This window comes from Mesoplodon mirus, assembly GCF_964341445.2.
Source record: "Mesoplodon mirus genome assembly, chromosome: 3".
NCBI lineage: Eukaryota > Metazoa > Chordata > Mammalia > Artiodactyla > Ziphiidae > Mesoplodon > Mesoplodon mirus.
In genome coordinates, this window is record NC_138978.1 from 79,290,226 (window position 1) to 79,315,692 (window position 25,467).

The following is a 25,467-nucleotide window of genomic DNA, read 5'->3' on the forward strand; positions in this document are numbered from 1 at the left end:
GGCAACCCTGCATTGTCAGATGATGGTTAGCATTTTTTACTAATAAAGTATTTTTAATTGAGGTATGTACATTTTTTAGACATAATGCTATTGCATACTTAATAGACTACAGTATAGTATAAACATAACTTCTGTATGCAGGGGAAACCGAAAAATTTGTGTGACTGGATTTGTTGTGATATTTGCTTTGTTGCAGTGGTCTGGAACTGAAACTGCAAAATCTCCAAGGTGTGCCCATAGGTGGAAACAACCTTAATGTTCATTGACAGATGAGTGAATAAAGAAAATGTGGGTTTTTGGACTATTGGAAAATGCACTATTATTATGCAGCCTTTAAAAAGAACAAAATTCTATTTCGCTTCACTGTGTAAACTTTGTGCACATCCTTTTGGGTGTACTGATAAATTAATATGCAAGTCATTTTTGGGGGGTCCAAATACTAGCTACAAATTTTCTATGCAGTAAACACGGTTTATATATAAACTGTAAATTTATCCAACTAATTTGTTGAAATAATTCAAGTGAATTGGAACTGTTAGGACTAAGTATATCCCAAATTTATAGTTTTGAGTCCAAACTAGATTTTCCCTTACTACATAGACAGGACCTCGTCAACCTTGTCCCCCAGTGTTTACATGGGTATGTTTCCTAAAACTGTACAAATGTTAAATTTCTAATCTTTGGTAATATGATTTTACAAAAAAATTGCTTTTCTTCTGTTATTGTTCAGCTCAGTCATCTTCATATATGCTTAATCCTTCCTAGTTACTTGTGTTATTTCATTTTCTTCTGTTGTTTTTTTTTCCTCATTCTATTGATATATCGACATCTTCATTACTGGTTTCTAAGAACTCATTTATGACTAAGGATGTTAACCATACGTCATGCAATGCAAATGAAATACCATATTTTACTGCCATCAATTTACTATACTGTTTTGTATTTTGGTTGTGTTTAAAAAAATAAATAAATAAATAAAAAGAATGAAAATTTGACATAGGCTATAATATGGACGAACCCTGAAGTCCTTATACTAAGTGAAATAAGCCAGTCCCAGAAACACAAATATTGCATGATTAGGACTTCCCTGGTGGCGCAGTGGTTGAGAGTCCGCCTGCCGATGCAGGGGACACAGGTTCATGCTCCGGTCCGGGAGGATCCCACATGCTGCGGAGTGGCTAGGCCCGTGAGCCATGGCCACTGGGCCTGCACTTCCGGAGCCTGTGCTCCGCAACGGGAGAGGCCACGGCAATGAGAGGCCCACGTACCCCCCCCCACAAAAAAATATTGCATGATTCTACTTATATGAGGTATCTAAAGTAGTCAGACTCATAGAAGCAGAAAGAGAGTGATGGTTGCCAGTGGTTGGGGGAGGTAGAAATTGGAGTTGCTGTTAAATGGGTATAGAGTTTGAGTCATGCAAGATGAAAACATTCTAGAGATCTGCTGTGCAAAACTATGCATATAGTTAACAGTACTGTACTGTACACTTAAAAATTTGTTGAGAGTAGATTTTATGTTATATGCTTTTTACCGCAATTAAAAAAAAAACTTCCATGGGCTTATTAGCATTCAAGCTCCTCAACTTTATATTTAAGATCAGTCACAATCTACCTACTAACTCTTTTTTTTAAGTCAGGTAGGTTTATTTCCACACCTCCATCATTGTGTTGGTTTTGTACCTGTTGCATAAAATATCTCACTCCTTCATTCTACTTGGCCAAATCCAACTCATCCAACTCAAATCCTGATCTCTCTATGAAGTGTCTCAGAAAAATGGCCACACAAATTATTGTCTTCTCTGAGCTCCTTATCCATTTATTATGTGCTGCCTAGTTTACTTTTTAACTTTTCACTGTGGAAATCTCATGTTTCCAGTGGATTACAAGTTCCTAGTAGACAGAAGAGCATGTTTTAATCTTATTTCCAAGTAATTGCTTAACAAAGTCCATTGCCCATTGTATAAACTCAATAAATACTTCTCAGCTAACTAAATGCTGCCTGGAAAATAAAATGGTTAAAATAAGAAATCTGTGAACAAAATCTTGATTTTGGAATGTGAATCTTCAGGGCTGGCTTGAGGTGATCTCAGAGAAGTATTTAGGAATGCAGTTTCCTCTTATTAAGTTAGTTCACCAGACCTATTATAACTAATATAACTAATCTGTTAGTTATACAGATAAACACATAACATATTTTAATAACTCAGTATAAAAACTATTTCCATATTTCTGTAACATAACCTCACGAATAGGCTTTTTCTAAAAACTTACCAGGGATGTTATACAACAAACAAGAACAGCCTGCTTTACCATCCTTAATTCCATAACCAAAGGAACAACATAAACCATTATGGCAACAAATAAGTTATTCCTCTGTTTACTGGAGAACAGAGAATATTTATTGGGTACTCACATTCTGCAGTAAGCAGCAAGGGACGTGGTTTTGCTAATGTTATGGGATGCTTGAAAACAGACTGCCAAACTGGGTAGCTCTCAAGAAGTCTTGTTGAACTATGCTTTGTATCTATATACACATATACATACACACACAATCCCACAATCAACAGAACCATAATTAACACAAGTTTCCAATGTTAGTTTGAGGTTTTTAGTCAACTGGAAGAAGATGAGGAGAAAATAAAAGGCTTCTTTAGAGCTGTGCCAAATTGCTCTGGAAGGGTTTGCAAATAGTGTAACCACATATTTCAAACAGAGTGCGCATGATATTTTTGATGACCATCTTGTATAACCGAAACAGAACTTGAATAATTTATATTGTCCCCACTTTTTTTTTTTTTTTTTTTTTTTGCGGTACGCAGGCCTCTCACTTTTGCGGCCTCTCCCGTTGCGGAGCACAGGCTCCGGACGTGCAGGCTCAGAGGCCATGGCTCACGGGCCCAGCCGCTCCGCGGCCTGTGGGATTTTCCCGGACGGGGCACGAACCCGCGTCCCCTGCATCAGCAGGCAGACTCTCAACCACTGCGCCACCAGGGAAGCCCTATTGTCCCCACTTTCTAAAGAAGACATATATACGAAAATAAAGGAAGTTTTAAGATGCTTCCATGACATAGTGTATACAACTAAAGAAACACATCATGCAAATAGGGTCAGTATGTTTGGCTCTACTTTTCCCTTCTGTTTCTAGAAACAATTTTGAGGCAAATAGGAAGGATGAAAAAGAGAGACAAAAACAGACCCTTCCCAACCTATAAAACGTAAAATAATATTCCTCTTCCTTTAAAATTTTCTGGTTCTTTTGATTAAATCATCTAGGATATTATATTAAAATTCAGTCATGTGTAGAAAAACAATTAGTCTCATAATGTTGGTGCTGATGAGGCTACAAGCTCATGTTTACTGAAAAAAATCAGATAAAGCAATCTAAAAAGTAACTACTATCCACTGGAAATTCAACCATTAATATTCATTAAAATATCTGGCTTTCAGATCTTTTGTCCCACTTTTATACTGTAATTTTAAGACCAAAGGAAGTAATGAGAAGGAAGTATTAAAGATTACTATTATAATACTATTCAAAAGGTCAACTGCCTTTCTTAAGTTCTCTGACATTGTTCTTAACAAAAATTTAATAGAAACAAAATTTACAAACTGAAGAGGATTTACAAAGCTATCTTGTGTTCTTCACCTAGTATGATATGCATACTTTAAAACATAAAGCTAGGGGGTGGAGTGCAAGATGGGGTAGGGATTAAGAGGTACAAACTATTATGTATAAAATTAAAAAGAGCTACATTAAAAGGATCATACACTATGATCAAGGGGGATTTGTCCCAGGGATGCAAAGATTTTTCCATATCTGCAAATGAATCAGTGTGATACAACACATCGACAAACTGAAAACCCAAATGATCATCTCAATAGATGCAGAAAAAGCTTTTGACAAAATTCAACATCCATTTATGATAAAAACTCTCCAGAAAGTGGGCATAGAGGGAACATACCAACAACATAATAAAGGCCAGATATGACAAACCTACAGCTAACATCACACTCAATGATGAAAAACTGAAAGCATTTCCTCTAAGATCAGGAACAAGACAAGGATATCCATTCTCGCCACTTTTATTCAACATAGTTTTGGAAGTTATAGCCATGGAAATCAGAGAAGAAGAAGAAATAAAGGGAATCCAAATTGGAAAAGAAGTAAAACTGTCACTGTTTGTAGATGGCATGATAGAAACACATAGAAAACACATAAAAAAAACCACATAGAAAATCCTAAAGATGCTACCAGAAAACTACTAGAGCTCATCAATGAATTTGGTAAAGTAGCAGGACACAAAATTAATACACAGCAATCTGTTGCATTTCTATACAGTAACAATGAAAGATCAGAAGGAGAAATGAAAGAAACAATCCCATTTACCAATGCATGAAAAAGAATAAAATACCTAGGAATATACCACTTAAGGAGGCAAAAGACCTGTACTCTGAAAACTATAAGACACTGATGAAAGAAATCGAAGATGACACAAACATTTGGAAAGATATACCCTGTTCTTGGATTGGAAGAATCGACATTGTCAAAATGACTAAACTACCCAAGGCAATATACAGATTCAGTGCAATCCCTATCAAATTACACATGGCAGTTTTCACAGAACTAGAGTAAATATCTTAAAATTTACAGGGAGACACAAAAGACACTGAATAGCCAAAGCAATCTTGAGAAAGAAAAACGGAGGTATCACACTCCTTGACTTCAGACTATACTACAAAGATACAATCACCAGGGTTTCCTTGGTGGTGCAGTGGTTGAGAATCTGCCTGCTAATGCAGGGGACACGGGTTCGAGCCCTGGTCTGGGAGGATCCCACATGCCGCAGAGCAACTAGATCTGTGAGCCACAAGTACTGAGCCTGCACGTCTGGAGCCTGTGCTCCACAACAAGAGAGGCCATGATAGTGAGAGGCCCCCACACTGTGATGAAGAGTGGCCCCCGTTTGCCACAACTAGAGAAAGCCCTTGCACAAAAACGAAGACCCAACACAGCAAAAATAAATAAATTAATTAATAAACTCCTACCCCCAACATCTTCTTTAAAAAAAAAATTAAAAAAAAGACACAATCACCAAAACAGTGTGGCACTGGCACAAAAACAGAAATATAGATCAATGGAACAGGATAGGAAGCCTAGAAATAAACCCATGCACCTATGGTAAATTAATCTATGACAAAGGAAGGAAGACTACACAATGGGGGAAAGACAGTCTCTTCAATAAGTGGTGCTGGAAAAAATGGACAGATACATGTAAAAAAATGAAATTAGAACATTCTCTAACACTATACACAAAAAATAAACTCAAAATGGATTAAAGACCTAAATGTAAGATCGGATGCTATAAAACTCTTAGAGGAAAATATGGGCATAATACTCTTTGACATTAATCACAGCAATATCTTTTGATCCATATCCTAGAGTAATGGAAATAAAAACAAAAATAAACAAATGGGACATAATTAAACTCAAAAGCTTTTGCACAGCAAAGGAAACCATAAACAAGATCAAAGACAACCCATAGAAGGGAGAAAATATTTGCAAATGATGTGATTGACATGAGATTAATCTCCAAAATTTACAAACAGCTCATGAAGCACAATACCAAAAAAGCAAACAACTGAATCAAAAAATGCGCAAAAAATCTAAATAGAAATATCTCCAAAGAAGACATACAGATGGCCAAGAGGTTCATGAAAAGATGCTCAACATCACTAATTATTAGAGAAATGCAAATCAAAACTACCATGAGATATTACCTCATACCAGTCAGAATGGCCATCATCAAAAAGTCTACAAACAATAAATGCTGGAGAGGGTGTGGAGAAAAGGGAACCATCCTACACTGCTGGTGGGAATGTACATTGGTACAGCCACTGTGGAGAACAGTATGGAGGTTCCTTAAGAACTTAAAAATAGAGTTACCATATGATCCAGCAATCCCACCCTTGGGCATATATCCGGAGAAAAACATGGTTAGAAAGGATACACGAACCCCAGTGTTCACTGCAGTGCTGTTCACAATAGCCAAGACATGGAAGCATCCTAAATGTCCATCAAAAGATGAATGGATAAAGAAGATGTCGTACATATATACAATGGAATATTACTCAGCCATTAAAAAAGAATGAAATAACGCCATTTGCAGCAACATGGATGGACCTGGAGATTATCATACTAAGTGAAGTAAGTCAGACAGAGAAAGAATAATATCATATGATATCACTTATATGTGGAATCTTTAAAAGGATACAAATGCACTTATTTACAAAACAGAAACAGACTCACAGACTTAGAGAATGAACTTATGGTTACCAGGGGGGAAAAGTTGTGGGGAGGGATAGATTGGGAGTTTGGGATTGACATGTACACACTGCTATATTTAAAATAGATAACCAACAAGGACATACTGTATAGCACAGGGAATGCTGATCAATACTCTGTAACAACCTAAATGGGAAAAGAATTTGAAAAAGAATAGACACATGTATATGTATAACTGAATCACTTTGCTGTACACCTGAAACTAACACAACATCATTAATCATCTATACTCCAATATAAAATTTAAAAGTTTTTTAATTTTTAGAAAATTGTGAATCACCATGTTGTACACCTGTAACATATAATATTGTATATTAGCTATACGTCAATAAAAATTTTTTAAAGTTAGGAAACCCTACAGAAGAAAAAAACATTAAGTTCAATTATCACTTTCTCTTGAAGTAATTCCCAATTTCCTAAGGCAGAATCTGTTGTCAATTATCTAGGCTCTCATAGCCCTTCACCAACTCTTTTATATAGCATGTCTTACAATACTTTGTGGTTTTTCTTTTTTTCCAACCTCTCTTAACTGTAATCTCATCAAGGGGAGGGACCATAGTTCAGAAATCTTTATCATCCCACATTTAGTACTTGGCTTAAAACATAAAAGAAACTCAATAAATATTAAATGAATGAATTACTGAATGAATGGAAAAATGAATGTGTTTATATATGCATCAAGTTCAAGTTCCTAAGTATACAGCAGGTAAGGGGCTAAATTACATATGAGAAATTCTCAACTCAGTTCTCTATACTACCTCTCTCTCTCAATGTCCGTTCATGCTACTATTTCTACTTTGGGATTTGGTTTACTACTAGATATTGATTATTTCTGTCTCGACGTCAACCAGATACCACAAGCTAAATATACCCAGAATCAAATTTCTTGTCTTCCCCATCTTCCAAACCTATTCCCCCTTCTGAGTTCCTTAGTTAAGTCAATGACATCAGTAACTTAAGTCATAGTCCCAGTTTTATCTTTGACTTCTCTTTCTCCCATCACCTTCATTTAATCAGTTACCAAGTTGTATTGTTTCTATTTCTGAATTAGCTTTTAAATAGTCATTCAATCAATCATCCACTCAGCCAATATCTATTATGTTCCTATTATGTGCTATGGATATTATCATGGTTATTGTGATATGTATAAAACCAATTAGAGTCTTTCTCAAAAAGCTTATAGTCTAATAGAGAGATAAGCAAATCAGCAGTTATATGAAGATACGTGCTTGATAGATTTTTTTAGGAATACAGAGAAGAGACATCTCAATTAGATTTGAGAGGAACAGTAAAAGCTTCCTGGACAATGTGGCATGTGATGTGTAGGTGTTAGCTAGATAAGTAGGGCACAGATCCAGATTAAAAAATAAATAAAACAGCATGCAGGAAGCTGTGAGATTTGAACAAGTATGGCATGGTTTGGTACTCTAAATAGTCTACCTGGAGTAACGCTTTTGAAAGAGCAATGGGAGATGTGACTAGATGACAACAGAGTTAGAGAGAGAGAGTAGGTCATAAAGAACCTTGTGTAAAAAGTAAAGAATTATCATCCTTAACCTGGAAGCTATGGAGATACTGAAGAATTTAAGTACAAAAATGACATGATAAAATCTATACTTTACAAACATTATTACATCAGTAGTTTGGATGTAGATTTGAAGAAATGCCAGAATGGTGGCAAGAAGAACAATTAGAGGGCTATTACACTAATCCTGGTGAAGAATAAATAGGGCCTAAACTAAAACATTGGCAGTGAAAATGCTTTCAAGGGCAAAGATAGGAAATTTTGAGTCAAAGGAGAGATCAGGATAAAGGTGATAATTGATGGCATGAGGTCATTCAGGAGTCAGGAGAGGGTTTGATACAAAACATATGTGAAATTTGAATACTGGGGAGGGGGAGGAATAACTTTTCTGTGGAGACAGAAAGGAAGGGGGAAATACGGCTGAATATGTACAGGGAGAGTTGTTAGGCAGCCAGTAGTGTTTTCAGATAACATACAGGATGCCCAGTTAGATTTGAATTTCACATAAAGAATGAATAACTTTTAGTACAAGTGTGTTCCAAATACTGCACCTTCATCCTCTTACAAGTTTCCTTTTCCTGAATGCCATATATCTTACTTGTCTGTCTGCAAATTCTGACTCATTCATCATGTCAGCTCAAGTGCTACCTTCTCTACAAAGAGTAATCTGAGTCCCCTAACCATATACTCACACAGTATCACATATTATATGTTATTCACATGGTTATTATAAAGGATTTCCTGTATATATTTCTCTAGATTGTAAGTTTTTTGAAAGTAGGGAGCAGGACTTTTCATCTTTGTAGCCCTAGGGTCTAGCACAATGGCTGTCACATAAGAGGCAGCCAGTAAATATTTGTTGATTGAATGAATGTTCTGTTTCACTTCAGATCTTTATAACTTCTTTTCTAGCTTTTTCTAGCTCATCTCTTTGCCTTCATTTTTTCTCTTGTTAAACCATCCTCCATGCTGACATAAGAGGTATCTTTTTTAAAACATAAATCACTTAGGATACTTTACTACTTAAAAATCTTTGATTACTCCATGACGCCCATGGTAGAAGTAGAAACTCTTCAACAAGGTCTTAAACCTTCCCCACAATTTAATCCCCAAACTCAGTGGTTAAGAGCTCAGACTTTGAAATCATGTCTGGGTTAGAATCCTGACTAAGTCACCTGATAGTTATGTGACTGAGGGAATAACTTAACTATCTATAAAATGGGGATAAAATCTACCTCATAAAGCTGTTGTGAAGATTAAATGAGATATCTGTAAAACATTTACTACAGTACTGTAGTACTTGACAGTATAGTACACTAACAAATATAGCTATATTAATATCCTTTCCAGCTTCATCCCCTAAAACTTCCTCTCTACTCACACTAATAATCTTCCACAGCAGCTACACTTCATAACCTGCCAGTTCTCCAAACTTCAGGCTATTTCATCGTTCTGTGTCTATTCACAATACTTTATTTGTTTACAATGCTCATTCTATGTCAGCCTGCTTGGCAAAGCTTGGTATTTAAAGGTTTTCCATGGATAACTTCTAGTATACATACACAACAACAGTAAAGGAAGTTAGAAATGATTAGGTTTCTGCAGGTAGTTTGTGCTATGTATAAATTCCAGAACACCATAGGCTTTCTTTTATTTTAATCAGTGGATATTTAATAGGCCCTAAAGGGTTTTAGTGGTCAGAAAACTCTCATCCATTTAGTGTAGGCTATAGGTTTTTGGGGTTTTAAATTTTTTTCACCTCTTATAAGAAATCATTTTTTCAGTTATTTATGTGCTTTGAAAATACTGTCACCTTAATCTAAGTCTAGACCAAACCAGAAAAATCATTTTCAATGACCTGAACCCAAGAGGCTGTATAAACAAACTCCTACTAAACAAATGATACCAAAAGAACAACCAGACATGCAAACTACTTCCTGATTATCTCAAAACAAGCTGTACAAGGTTTTTTAAATGCACTGAGTCAGCTCAAAAATATCTAGAAATGTTTTGATATTTCTAAAATATTTTTTTACCCATTCATTGAGATTTGACATTAGAAAACTATAGATACCATACTTTTTTCTTCTTCTGTTTTTCTTTTTCTTTTTTTCCCCTTACCTTTGATCCTTCAGGGCCATTTTGTCCAGGAATCCCAATATCTCCAGGAAAACCCTAGGGAACATAAAAATATAGAGAGTTTATTCCATAGCAAATTACTTTAAATCTATTAAGAAATTCCCTTTGCCTTTCTTTGATGTCCAATAAAAATGATTTATTCTCCTCAAAACTTCAATATTAAAGATTAATCGTTAGGCAGTTGTCTTACATTGGAATACAAAACTTATTAAGTATACTAAAACAGAGCTTACTTCATCAGTTATTCATGAACAATCCTCAGACCCAAATAAAATTCTCTAATCCAGTCTAAGAGATTTTTGAAATCTTATTCAAAATCATTCACAACTTGAAAAAAAGGCAAAAAAAAAATGTAACAGGTCTTTTCAGTGTCATATGGGACACAGAGCCACCCAAGGATTAGGGGAATGTACTTTGTTACACTCATTGTTTACTAACTAACTATATGCTAATTCTTCTGTTTGGTGAAAAAAACAATAACCCCAAAGGTTATATAGCTTAACATACAGGATACTAATCAGTTTTGTATCGAACTCAGCTATCTTATTCTAACATTCCCATATTCAATTGTCTATAAATAGCTCAATGTTCTTTGAATTTGTATTAACATCTTACTGGTTCCATCACTAATTAACAAATTGAATAAAATCTTTGACCCATGTTTACTTCATATTTGCCTGAAAATCATAATTTTACCTTTTCGGAAATTATACTTTAGCAGTTTAAAACAGTTTTCTCAAGAAATAGAAATGGACCAAAGTGTCAGAAAAATCTGTGCTGAGAGAAGGCCAACAGTGTTGCTCCAAAATGGTCAGATCGATATTCTTACTGAAATAATACATTAGAATGAAATTCATCATGATCAATTTCAATATAGATAATAAGCTAATAATTATAGTTTTCCTTGTATTTTGTCACAGATAAGCTGTTTCAGTGTTTCCTTCTGACATGGATAAAGGAATAAATAGTAGAATAAGTACAAGAATCATATCTTTAAAAGTAAAGAAGGCTGCAATTAAGTATGAATGTCAGCTAGAAAAGACAGTTCATTGGAGGGGTAAATATTATGGTAATTAAAATGCCAACACGTAAGATGGAATAGCAAGGTTGATTCTGGAAAACTCATCTTGGAAGAAAAGAAAAAATCAACAGTAAGTGATACCAACTTATCCAGTCTGGATTAGGACAGAAATGACTCCAATTTAAAACTTGGATTCTGTGGAGAAAAATATTACTTGTGGTCGTTTCTGGCAAGAGAAAAGGCAGTGGTAACAGAAAGACTAGACACAGGATCAGATTTCTGGAAGTTTTGGAACAGAATATGTTTAATACAGACATGCTGATGGCTTTTCTAACTAAAGGAAATCAGGTTCATCTATACTTTCTCTGCCTTGAGTAATTTTCCCTTATCTTTCTTCACCTGGAACACTTAAGTTTTAAATAGGAGATTAAATAATATATTACTTGAAAATCTTTCTTTGACCTCCAATACCCTGAATTAGGACCCTTCTAAGACTCACACCATCCTAGGGTCCTACAAGTTTACTTGATAGTGCTTTGGCTTGTATTGTTTTCCTCATCAGATTGTAAATTCCCTGAGGGCAGCTTTATCTCTTATTAACCACCATATTCCCAGAAACTAGTACAACACCTGGCACATAGTAAATGCTAAAAAAAATTGATTTTTTTGCTCTTGAATAATGATTTATTTCTTTTGACAATAAAAAGGGACAACATGGCTGGTGGCTAATTTTGGCCCCTCAATACCAGTTTACAACCACTGGCTCACAGCATCCTCATAGATAAATTCATAATTCCTGTCCATTCTCCAGCTGAGCCTGGAACACCTTGTCATACTAGAAAGCAAGCTGTAAAAGGTATCAAACCTGGAGTCACATTAAAAGAACTCTGGGAGCTTGAAGAGGATCTCACCAGCCAGAAATGGGACAACATGAACTTCAGTAAGGACAAAAATTGCAATGGATTGCAACAGGTCAAATATGATTAAATTCAGAAGTTCAAAATGATACAACAACAAAACATTATTCACATTTAGCGGATGAAAGAAAGCCAACTCATTATTTCCAAAACTGGTAAACAAAGGTGAAGAATCAAGCATTTATTCCACCTTTTCTATACATACAATAACACAACTAACCAAATAGTAGATTAGGGGATGTATTCCAGCCAATAAATGAAAAGAAGTGAAAGAACAAGAATATCTCCATTTTGCAATCCCCTAAATGATCTAATGTATGCAGGGAGTTGAGGAATCACAACTGTTAACATCACAGAATGATGATAGACATTTTGTGCTTCCTAATGAAAGAACACAATATCACCCATAGTCTTGTCAAAAACAAACAAGCGAAACTGACCTTGGCTAGGCCTCTATATGTGGCTACCAATTTGCGGGAAATACAGAGGAGGGAGAAACATGCTTAACTACACCATGAGACTATGATCAGCAAAATCCAGGCTTTGGGAATCTCTACAGGTTAAATGGCTGGGGATCTTCAACAATTAAATTATAAAGTGGGGAAAAGGCAATGGAAGGAGAACTTGTAGACTGAAAGACACAAGAGTAAAACAAACAAGACTAAGCTACAGTTTTAAAAGATGTACACCCGAGTGATAAACCATAAAAGAAAAAAGAGGAACTGCTTACTTTCTGGAGGAGAGATAGGCTTGTGGCTGCGTTGGGATCCATAAAAGTTTCTGGGGATAACTGGCTGTTCTATTCCTGACTTGTGTGGTAGTTATAAGAGTGTTTGTCTTATAACTGTTTATGATATACATTCATTTTATATAGTTTTTAGTGTCTGTGCTAGTAAGAAAAATGTTATGAGGTGACTTCTGGATAAATATGAACTATTGAGTATATATGCATGAATATCTGCTCCTTCTTAATCATTAAAATTACAGTAGAGGAATATTTAAAAGACAAGAAGTACCAAAGACCAGGGAATGAGACAAAAGATGTCAGCAAATCTGTTCTTATATTATAGCCATGTAAGTTGAACATTTTAAAATTAAAATTTTATTTAAAAGTTCAGAAGAACATCAGTATAGTTAGTAAAAGGAGAAAAAAAACCTCCTCAAATAGGATACCTTTGAAACTTGGCCAGAGAATATATTTTTTTAAATAAACTTTTTTTTTTTTTTTAAAATTGGGGTATAGTTGCTTTACAATGTTGTTAGTTTCTGCTTCACAACGAAGTGCATCAGCTATATGTATACATATATCCCCTCCCTCTTGGACCTCCCTCCCACCCCCCCACCCACAATCCCACCCTTCTAGGTCACCACAGAGCACCAAGCTGAGCTCCCTGCGCTATACAGCAGGTTCCCACTAGCTATCCATTTTACACATGGCAGTGGACCTAGAGTCTGTCATAAAGGGTGAAGTAAGTCAGAAAGAGAAAAACAAATACGTGTATTAACACAGATATGTGGAATTTAGAAAAATGGTACAGATGAACCTATTTGCAGGGCAGGAATAGAGACCCAGATGTAGAGAACGGACGTGTGGACACAGTGGGGGGTGGGATGAATTGGGAGACTGGGATTGACGTATGTGCACTGCCATGTATAAAACAGATAGCTAATGGGAATATTTTTATTATTTAAAAAATTCCGGGGCTTCCCTGGTGGCACAGTGGTTGAAAATCTGCCTGCTAATGAGGGGACAGGGGTTCGAGCCCTGGTCTGGGAAGATCCCACATGCTGTGGAGCAACTAGGCCCATGAGCCACAACTACTGAGCCTGCGTGTCTGGAGCCTGTGCTCCGCAACAAGAGAGGCCATGATAGTGAGTGGCCCCCACTTGCCACAACTAGAGAAAGCCCTCGCACAGAAATGGAGACCCAACACAGCCATAAACAAACAAACAAACAAACAAACAAATAAATAAGCCAAGCATTTGAAGCCCTTAAAAAAAAAATTCCGTACCTGGGTTACCACCAAGTAAAGATCTTACCTTTTAAATAATAAATTTAAAATATAAAAATCAGAGTTAACTGGGTCAACTGAATTTTAATGATAACCTATGTCTATAAAATAAAGTTTTTTTAACTCTCTAATTCATTGTTGAAAATGTAAATCAAATGACAGGACGTGGCCATCCTTGCCAAGTAGCAAAATTTCAGAGAGCTCAGAGATTGAAAGGTTTAAAAATACATCATTCAGAGTCTATAACTTTCATTAGAAAACTACATTGGCATGAAACTATACAGAAAAAAATTAAAAACAAAACACTGATAAAATGCTTAATTATATTTTTTCATCTAAAATACTTCAGTAAACACTGAAAAGTCAAAATGGTTTCTCCCACAATGTGCTTCACTATCTAAGTTGTCACATCACAATTGAAAATATAACACCTTAGCGAGGAAAAGGATGAGCAGTCTGACTTGCAGTGTTTGTTTTAAAAATTGAGATATAATTGACATAAAACATATTAGTTTCAGGTGTAAAACACCTGTATATATAGAGAAAGAAATGATCACCACAATAAATCTAGTTAACATCCATCACCATGCTTAGTTGTAATTTTGCATGTGTGATGATAACTTTTAAGATCTGCTCTCTTAGAAACTTTCAAATGTACAACCAGTGTTATTAACTATGTCACCATGCTGTGCATTACCTCCCCATGGTTTGTAACTGGAAGTCTGCACCTCTGACCCCTTTTACCCACTTCACCCACCTTCCCCACCTGACCCCTGCCTCCTGCAACCACCAATCTGTTCTCTGTATCTATGAGGTTTTTTGTGTTTGTTTTCGTTTAGATTCTACATAAAAGTGAGATCACGTAACATTTGTCTTTCTCTGTATGACTTATATCACTTAGCATAATGCCTTCATGGTGCATCCAGGTTATTACAAATGGTAGGATTTCCTTTCTTTAAGGCTGAATAATACTTAATCAGATTTTTTTTTGCTATTGAGTTATATGAGTTCTTTATATATTCTGTATATTAACCCCTTATCAGATATGTAACTTGCAAATATTTTCTCCCATTTGATAGCCTGCTTTTTCACTTTGTTGATTGTTTCCTTTGCTATGCAGGATCTTTTTAGTTTGATGTAGTCCTACTTGCTTATTTTAGCTTTTGTTGCCTGTGTTTTTGGTGTCAAATCCAAAAAAATCATCACCAAGACTGATGTCAAGGAGCTTTCGGCCTATGTTGTCTTCTATGAGTTTTATGGTTTCAGGTATTACATTCAAGTTTTTAATCCATTTTGAGTTATTTTTTGTGTATAGTGCAAGATAGGGGGTCAAGTTTCATTTTTTTGCATGTGGCTGTCCAATATTCCCAAACCATTATTGAAGAGACCGACCTTTCCATCACTGTATATTCTTGGCTCCTCTGCCATAGATCAACTGACCACATGTGAATGGGTTTATTTCTGGTCATTTTTTCCTTTCTCTTCTTTTCCAGTAATCTATGTGTCTGTTTTTATGGCAATATCATACTGTTTTGATTACTATAACTTTGTAATATAGTTTGAAACTAGGAAGTGCGATGCCTCCAGCTTTGTTCTTCTTTCTCATGGTTGCTTCAGCTATTTGGGGTCATTTGTGGTTCCATATGAATTTTAGGATCGTTTGTTCCATTTTTGTGAAAAATGCCATTGGAGTTGTGGTAGGGATTGAACTGAATCTGTAGGTTGCTTTGGGTAGTATGGACATTTTAACAGTATTAATTCTTCCAACCCACAAACATGGAATATCTTTCCATTTATTTTTGTCTCCTTCAATTTCTTTCATCAATGTCTTACAGTTCTCAACATACAGGTTTTTCACCCCCTTGATTAAATTTATTCTTAGGGTTTTTTTTGATGCAATTATAAATGGGGTTGTTTTCTTAAGTTCTCTTTCTGATAGTTCATTATTAGTGTATAGAAACAACTGATATTTTTTGTATATTGATTTTGTATCTTGCATGTGGTGCCTTCTTAATAGAAATAGTTTAATCACCAATTTTTATCAAGAAGCAGGAAACTCAAGTAGCTTTAAAAATAATAAGTAAAAATGTGTCTTCTGTTTTTGGACTGCTAACATTTGTTTACTGCACTGAGAAGAGTGATTCAGTATCCTTTCCAGTAAAAACGTTTTATTATTCTCTAATCACTAAAGGCTGAGTCTAGTTCACATGCATTTCTAAAGCAAAACCTGGGAACAAAAGCACTAGCAGATTCCATTAGTTTCCTAAGAAATCATAAAACTAAAATATTGTCATTTTTATTCTGGCAGCTGTCAGAAGTCTGGAAGCTAGAGGCTCCTAACAGAATAAATATGTGATGCTGTATTGTATACATTGAGCGCATTAGTACTTCTTTAATAGGAATGGTAAGTCTGTTTTATTTTGAAATATATAGTCCTTTCAGTTAAAAAAATAGTTAAAAATGGTAAACTGATAAATAATCCACAAATAAACAAATCCAATGAATAAACTAATTATGGTATATTGGTAAGATGAAACAACCTGGATGTGGCAACCTGGATGAATCTCAAATGCATTATGCTAAGCAAAAGAAGCCAGACCAAAAAAGAGTATATACTATATGAGTTCATTTACGTAAAACTTTAGAAAAATGCAAATTAATCTAAAGTGACAAAAAGCAGATTGGTGGTAACCTGGGAAGGGTGGGGGCAGAAAAACAAAATGAGGGATTACAAAAAATGAACAAGTGTTGAGTTTGACAAATACCTTTTATATCTTGATCTTGGTGATGGTTTCACAGGTTATACATACATGAAAAATTATGAAATTATACAATTTAAAATATACAGCTCATTATATTATAATATACCTCAATTATACCTGTACAAAACTATACAAAAATAAGTTAATTGGTATTGGGTGTTTTAGATAATCATTTGTTTTTTGGTAGGCAACAGTTTGTAATGATTTGAAGACCATTAGAGAGAAAGTAGAATTTATTCATTGAACTTGGCCCCAGATGAAATCAGTGAAGTTCAGAATTTGTATTATTTTGGAGGTAATAGCACGTTCAATTATAATAGGTTAAAAATAAAGTACATATTTGGGGAAATTTAAATTTTTCTGATATTTTACAATATAGTTTTAAATACTCTGTTATTATAGATAAGAGTGACATTTAGGTCATTTAACTATCATGAAAAATTTCAAGTTTTTTCATTGATTTTTGTATACACTGTGCATTAAATACACAAGAACACAATATGGTTTGGCTTAAATTTATCTTCTGAGTAGTTTATAAGTCTGAACAAAGTAGAGATGAATATATTCCTTTGAAAAATAGTCATATTGAGAAAAGATAAAATTAAGAAACCATTTAAGATAGGGCAACATAAAAATTATGAATTCCTAAAGGGCAAAGTTATGCAAAGCCTTGTCTGGTGCTGGGCATACAGTACATTCAAAGCACATTCAAAAAACATTTGATGGCCTGAATTGATGAACAAATTAAAAACAAATTCTATTTGAATAATTATATTTTCAATTATGCAATTTCAAAAGTTACCCTTTGTCTGAAAAAGCAAACAACTCCACCCCAACAAAAAATAACCAACTAGTATAGCTTCTATAGATAGGATTGAAATTTTTCATATGCAAACAAGAATGAATGTATCCAGAGGGAGAGAGGTTCTGTAAGGAGATAATTTAGTTTGAGACATGGATCCAAAAAACAATCATAAGATTTTGTTCTTTAGCATTTGTGGAAGTACATGCCATGTCGGGAATATACTGAGTCCAAGTAGGAAAGTAATAAAAGAAGATTTAAATGACCTTTTCTGAGTGAGAATAATCTATCCAAAAGTTAATGCCAAAAAATATTTGAAAGGACAAAAATAATAAATTCACTTTCTCAGTAAACTATAGAAACTAAACTTTAGCACAGGGCAGTGTGCAACTGCAAATTAAGCAACTGTTCTGTCTTCTGAAAAAAACACAATAGAAAATATGAGCTTCTGGAAAAATAAATGCAGAATAAAGAATTCATCTAAGTATCTGGCTCACTTTCATTCTCTTTTGCTGTTTTAGGTCTAAAAAGCCATCAAAACCAGATTTTTTTCATTATGATACTGTTAAAAATCTTTGCAAATGATTATTGCTATTTATATATTTTCCCTTTTGTAATTCTATATATTTAAGCAGTAAATATAGCACAGCTGAACTCTAAATTCCATTTACATGTAACATTCTAAAAACTCAGAGAAAATTCACAAAGACAATAAAATCCTTTATGACATAGCTTACTCTCTCTTCTAAATAAAACTTTGCTTAAATAGTATTCACAGTATATTTGAAGTCACTCAAAAAAACCTACAAAGTCAATTGCAAAGCCTACTTTCATTCTACTGAAATCTACAGAAAACTATTACTAAACTTATAATTGTAAAATAATTTATTTTGACCATTATTTGATACTTAAGTTTGAATAACCTATAGTGACAAAAAGCAGATCAGTAGTAGACTGAGGAAGGGAGGAACATGAAGGACAGAAAGGAAAGGTTACAAAGGTAAACAAAGAAATTTTGGGGTTTGATGGATGACTTCACTATTTTGATTTCAGTGATTGTTTCACAAGTTAAACATATGTCTAAAATTATCAAATTGTACAATTTAAATATAGGCAGTTTTGTTATATGTAAATTATACTTCAATAAAATTGTAAAGCAAAAAGGTAATTGGTATTGGATGTTTTAGATAACCACTTGCTTTTTGGTAGACAATAGCTTGCAACCATGTAAAGAACCTTAGAAAACTTGTCCCCAGATAAAAATCAGTGAAACTCATATTTCAAAATGTTTTGGAGAGAATAACATAACTGTGATTTGATACTTACCTTTAGATAAATATCATTTTAGGTACTCATTGTCTATATACATGACTCATTTAGAATTCTTATGAGCATCTTTAAGAATATCTAGTCATTCCTTCAACACATAGTTACCATGTGTCAGGCATTGTTCTTTGTACTGAACATACACTAGAGAATGAAGATATTCCCTGGTTTCATAGAATGTATGATATATTCCAGAGACTCTTTACCTCAGATTCTCATTTCGGTGTGTGTAATTTTGTGGCAGGGAGTGGGAAGTTGGGTGATTTAAAAAGCTGATTTATATTGTTATGAGGAACTGTCATGTATCAACCGCCTACGTTTGATTTAAATACACAACTATGGGCCTGGGCCACTCTATGTTGTTTCTCATTCTCTCATTTTCTAAATGGAATGAATAGTGTGGCTATCTTTTTTTCTTGCTAAAATCATATACTGATTAGTTGAGATGTAGACCTGTATCTGGGCCTCACTGAGAATGCACCTTACCCAAAGAACCTGGCCTTGGACCTGTAAGCAATAATTGACCAATACATTGGGTTATCTTTCTTTGGAGAAGGGAGAGTGTATTTTCAGCTGTGTGGGTAGCCACATGCACTATGCTACCAAAAGCATTTTAAAACCTGTGTAAGTGGGAAGAAGGGTATATACAGATATTGGGCACCAGAGATGTGAAAGGTAGAGGGCATTTCTTTTTATCTGCTCACCATCTCTTTGGGGAACTACTCTCTTCCCCAGTTTGCAGTGCATGTGCTTCTGGTCCCCATCCCAGTTTTTAGGGGTATAGGATCACCTATACCCCCAGGTGATCCAAATCCTGACAATTACAGTATTCCTGTCTCATGGCTGTTGTGACTGACTTAAAGATGACCATGTAATCCCAGTCAGATTGGCTGGAGCCTACCTTAGAATTTCTGCTGTAGCTACACAGAAAGAAGAGTGCTTTCTTTTTGCCAAGATTGCTAACTCTTAGAGCAATATAAGTCTAGAGTTGCCAAGAGCCACCTGTTCCACAATGTTTGTGAATGAAGCCAACAGAGATAAGTAAGGCTAGAAAATGAGAGTAATTTGATTATATTCATCCAGCTCCTGTATCTAGCCAAACCTCTCAGCACATGCACTGCTGGACTTCCTGACTACATTAGCCAGTCCTGATTTTTTGGCTGAAAACTGTTTGAGTTAGGTTTCTGTCATTTTTAATGGAAACAAACTTGACAAAAACACTGAACTGTCTGCAGTTCTCTAAATACGCCCAGCTTCCTCATATATCTCTTCTGGAATGCCCTTGCCCTCCGCTTGCATTTGGTAAGTCCCTACTATGTCTTCATCTTTGATCAAGCAACTATGTTTCTCAGAAGTCTTTCTTAACTCCCTCCACCCCTGAGGTTGCTTCATCATACAATTTGTTACTAACTCAAATGTATCATGATCTGTGAAGCCTTTCATAGTTCTTCTTAGGCAAAATCAGGCTGTTTAGTACTTATTGCACTGTATTATAATTATGGATGTGTTTATTCCAATATAATGTGAGCTCATGGATGAAAATGAATGTATCTTACTCATCTTTATACTTCCAACATTTACCTTAACATGTTGCTGGAGACAATTCTCCATAGTCTCTTGAATTTCTGCACATTATGCAAATGAGGAACTTACCATTTCTCATACCAGTCTCTTTTCAGGGAATTTTGTATAGTAAAAATAGAGATAGTGTCTCCCCCTATAGCAAAAGGCAGGAACACTTACTGTCCATATAATAATGTCTTTTTCTGGAACCCATTATTTTTTATAGCTGTCCATTATAAAAGACTCAGCTTCCCTAAGCTCCAAGTTCTTATGAAATGCAACCCACTGTATATGCAAAGGTCATCCAGCTCTCTTCATATCACCCTCTGAAAACTGAAGCTCAGTGAGTCAGTGCAGAAATGTTGATACTCCAGAAACTACTATTGCTGAAAGTAATAAACTATCGTTTGTCTCTATCCCAGGAGTCTTGTGTCTTCTACCAGAATCTTTGAAACTGTCAGGCTAACTTGTTGGCTTGCAAACAGGATAAAATCTCAGATCCTGCACAGTCCCTGACGGTTCAGGTCCTGAGGACGGGATACTGATGGAGACATAGCTTTCTGTAAGAGGAAGTATGAGGGCTTCACCGATGATAACAGGATATGAGGAGAGTTAATGGGAATTGGCAGTGAATTTGACCAAATTGTGCAGACAACCAGGCAATAAATCGTCCCCCACTTTATTGCCTGCTAAAAGGAGGAACTGGGAAAGATGGCTGTAGACCAAGTACTGGGAACGGAAAGCATCTTCAAAGACAGTTGCCCTAGTTGTTGCTAACTCTCCTCTGAATGGAAAGATTTCCTCCTCAATCTGGTGAGCAGCCTCAGGTCTACCTCATTGTAACAAAACTACTAAGTACTATTATTAACAGTAACTAATAGTACTAAGATTCATCCTAGGTTGGCAGAAGATTCCATCCCCTTTCAGATAACAGTTATAGAGACTGCCACTTATACTGAGTATGAAAGGATAGAAATTTGTGACTGTTATGGACAGAAACCAGGCAAATCAATAAAACTTTGGCTGGTTTACTTGGGAGATGAAGGGGAATATTCCATATTTTTTTTCCACAATACAACTGTGGTATTAGGCCTGACTACCTAGCTACTGAATACTGTGCCTCTGATATAGCTTAGAATCAAAGGCCTTATGCAATTTGGCACCAATCTACTTTTATAACCTTATTTGTCACTCTAAATCAACACAAGAAATCTGCACCAGCTAGCCAGTTTTATTCACTGTCTGTAAATCCACCAAGCATATTACCTAGATGTCTAGCTCTGCTCATGTGATTTACTCTGCTTGGATTGCTCTCCCCTTTTCCTGCCCTTTATTCATCAACAATCTAATTCAAGATCCATCTTTTCCAAGACCCTTTCCCTAATCCTTCTACCTTATGTTAACTCTCTGTACTAACATTGAACTATAATAACTATTTATTTAATTCTCACATGATGCCATTACCATTATTAACAGTATATGTACATATCTTGCCTTTCTCAAGCAGGCTGTAAATTTCCCCCAATTATGGATAACACATTCTTTTTGTACATATCCCACAGTGTTCACTAGGCACAGCCTTGCACACTGTAGGAATTCAAGAAACAATTTTTTATTGACTGATTTAATCACATGTTTTCTTTCAACACTACTTTTTGAGTAACAACTAAAAACACCAAATTACTCAACCAAACTCAGTTGATAACAGATACGAAAGACGTAACTGGTTTAAGTGAAGGGAATCCATTAGCACTAAGATCTACTCAACTAACATAGCTGGCCACAGGCAACCTCATTCCGGTTACATTCACTTAAGAGCTAAAATGGACATTTAGAAGCACGCCTTCACTTGTGAGCAGACTCTCCAAATAAACTTTGGTCTTTGTCTCTAATGAAGACCACCATGGTGGAAAAAGAGGACCCACTGCTTGGCCATTTCTGGTATCTCTGTGATCAGTGGTCTCAGCTCATTTTTACAGTAAACAACTGGTCCCATTTACCAAGAATATCATCCAAAATTCAACTACTTGGCAATCTCTGTAGCCCAGGGAGGTTAACGGCTGAATCAACAAACATTCTAACTATCCTGCTACCACATTTGAAGGTGGTTTGCTGCCAGAACTGGGAGGAAGCATGGGGTTAGTGCTAAAATTGATACTACTATGCTTAAAGAAATAGAAAAGAGTCCTGTACAGCATTCTCCATATGTTTTTCTTAAAAACAAAGAACGATTATGGAAAAATTTTTAATCTTATGTTTTAAAGTACATAATGTTTTACCTTGAGACACCTCTAATATTTACAGTTCTGTGAAGAGCTAAATGCACAGGTATATTTACTTCTTTGTTACAGCAATTTAATAATTCACCTAGAATAAGCATGAAAATAACTTTGAAGTGACATTTGTTCAGATGGTCTTTAATGATGAACAATTCTGTTCAATGCCAATGGCAAACAACTTAGCATTTACAACAAAAACTTCAGAGTGCTTTGCTTTTACTAACTCTTATGAAGATTTGAATTTCCAAACTAGAAAGCACTAGCAAGAAATACTGGCCAGTCTTGTCCTGTCTTATTGGTAGTGTAGGTGACCACTTGTATGATATGATTAATTTGAGGAGTATCAAAGTTTCTAATCAACCACAAATTTTTCCTGCTCACTAAATGACACTCAAAACTCCCTGCATTACTTTCAGGTTTCTGTTTAGTGTTGAAATGTAAATATCCTTGAGAGGGAATTATATTGCAGTTAGCTGTTAACCAGTTACTGATGGGAGTGAAATATATATTTATCAGGTCTTTCTCTAAAAACAGGCTTTGATAAGAAGGGTAAATTATGGAAAGAAAAAGAGACACTGGTTGCTTGAAATAGACAAGAACTCATACCCAACAGGGAGAGAATATAGAAAGGAGAGACCAGAGACCTCAGGAAAGAAATTCTTTGGCTGTTTTATAATTTTCTCTGAGAACTACACTGATTCTAGACTATTAAAGAATGACCTGATTTTTTATTTTGATTTTTATCAAACCTAATTAATCTTGATGTCTGGGAGAAAGACAGACAGTGGAGGCTTTGACATAGTCTGAATTTAGTATTAATTTCTTGAATATAAGCTCCTTAAAGTCAGGACTTAATCTAACTCACCATCATTTTGTGTTTTTGGTGATTAACATAAAATAGGTATCTCTAAAAGACCTCCTGAAAATGAATAATTAGAACTGGATTTTCTAAAAAGGAGCCAAAAAGGCAGGGATACTCCTATCGTTAGGTGGACCTTTGGTTCTAAGGATCAGCCAATCACTCACAACTACATGATGGCCAATCACATTGTGTGTGGAGAGCATATCAGAGATTAGTGCCACCATTTAAGATCTAAAATATGTACGGGTGGCAGTCTCTATCATAGCACTGTGTAATTTGTCAGATTGGCCAATACAGAAATCAGTTTTATTCTGGAGATAACTGTAGACTACCACAGCCCCAAATGCAGCTGCTGTGTCAGATGTAGTATTATCACCAAAGCAGATGACTAAGGCCTTCCCTTACATGGTGTGTAGTCACTGAGCTGGCAAATGCATCCTTTTAATTTATGTTTTAAAAAAGAGATTTAAAAATTTTACATTCATGTGGGCCCCTTTCAGTCTGGCAGTATCAGCAGTTCATTTTTACAGAGTTAGATACATATTTTAGTTAAAAGTGTGCCTTTCCTCTCTTTAGAGGTTTAACTAGCACCACTATCTAGGGAATTACAGAATGCATGATCCACAGGCATGGAACCTCATAAAGCATAGTATCCGTACATTGAAGGAGCTATAAGAGTGACCCCATGATATGATCCACTGGTCTTAATCCACCTTGCAACATCTAGAGGTAGTCAGTCTCACAGAACACTGGAACTGCCTTCTAAAGATATAACTGAAGAACCAGCTCAGAGGAAACAATATGAAAGGATGGAGTGCCACTCTTTGGGATACAGTGTATTTATTAAGTCAGCCACCTCCATATGATACTTTGTCCCTAATAGGAAGGATATATGAGTCCCAAACCAAGAAGTAGAAGCAGGTGTGGTCCTATCTGTCATCACTTCCAATAACAGTACATTTTGTGCGTTCTGTCTCCACAACCTAGGACTCTTCAGGGTTGGAGATCCTGATACCCAAAGGGGCTCTCTCTTGACAGGAGGCACATCAAAGTTCCTAACAAACTAAAAGTTACAGCTGCTACCAGGACCTTTAGACATTTTATGACAAGATATGAGCAAACAAAAAGAGAAGTCACCAAACTGGCATGGTTAACTGACTCTGAAAAACAAAAGGAAGAAAGACTGCTTTATACAAAAAAGGCAGGAAGGAATACACATGAAACACAGATGATACAATCAACATATCTTGGAACTGCCCTACAGTCATGAAGGTTTAGCTTATACTACCAGATAAGTCACCAAGACCTACTGAGAAGGCAGCTGAGGGTGAGGGGAATTTAAAATGGATAGTGAAGGAGGGAGAAATAAGTACCATTTGTGGCCCCAAAGCAGCTGGGTAGACAACAGCCACAGTCCATCCCATTAAAACAGACAGATCAATCAGACCAAAAATAAGTGAAGATACATCAGAAAAGTAAAGAACGTAATCAATAAGGAAGAGCAAGTCACTATATACTGAACTTCACATCTGATAATAAAAATATAACTTTTTGTCAAGTTCATACTGAACAGTCACAAAAAGGGATCATATATTAGGTCACAAAGAAAAAATCAGACCGCTAAGTTCCATAAAACAGAACAACAGTTTATGATAACAGTGTAATGAAACCAGGAATTATTAACAAAATCAAAACCAACAGGCTCTCCCACTTGGAAATTTTAAAATGCCTTCTTAAATAACTCTTGGGTTAAGAGGGAGATACAAGCTGAAATTACAAAATATCTAAAAAATAATGGCAATAAAAATACTCAATACCAGAATACATGGGATACATTTAAAGCAATGATAGAAGGAAAGGCATGGCCCTTAATAGTTTTAGGAATAAAAATAAAAGAACAAAAATAAATTAAAT

The 25,467-nt window shown here is 35.4% G+C and overlaps 1 protein-coding gene across 3 annotated transcripts in view; it reads right to left on the reverse strand.

Moving 5' to 3' along the window:
* The window catches only part of COL24A1 (collagen type XXIV alpha 1 chain), a 389,096-nt gene that overhangs the window by 219,455 nt on the left and 144,174 nt on the right, over nucleotides 1–25,467 (reverse strand). For all 3 annotated transcript variants that reach the window (XM_082612777.1, XM_082612779.1, XM_082612778.1), the window contains exon 20: nucleotides 9,992–10,045. In XM_082612777.1, coding sequence (XP_082468903.1) covers nucleotides 9,992–10,045 — 54 coding nt within the window. The remainder of the gene's footprint in view (nucleotides 1–9,991; nucleotides 10,046–25,467) is intronic.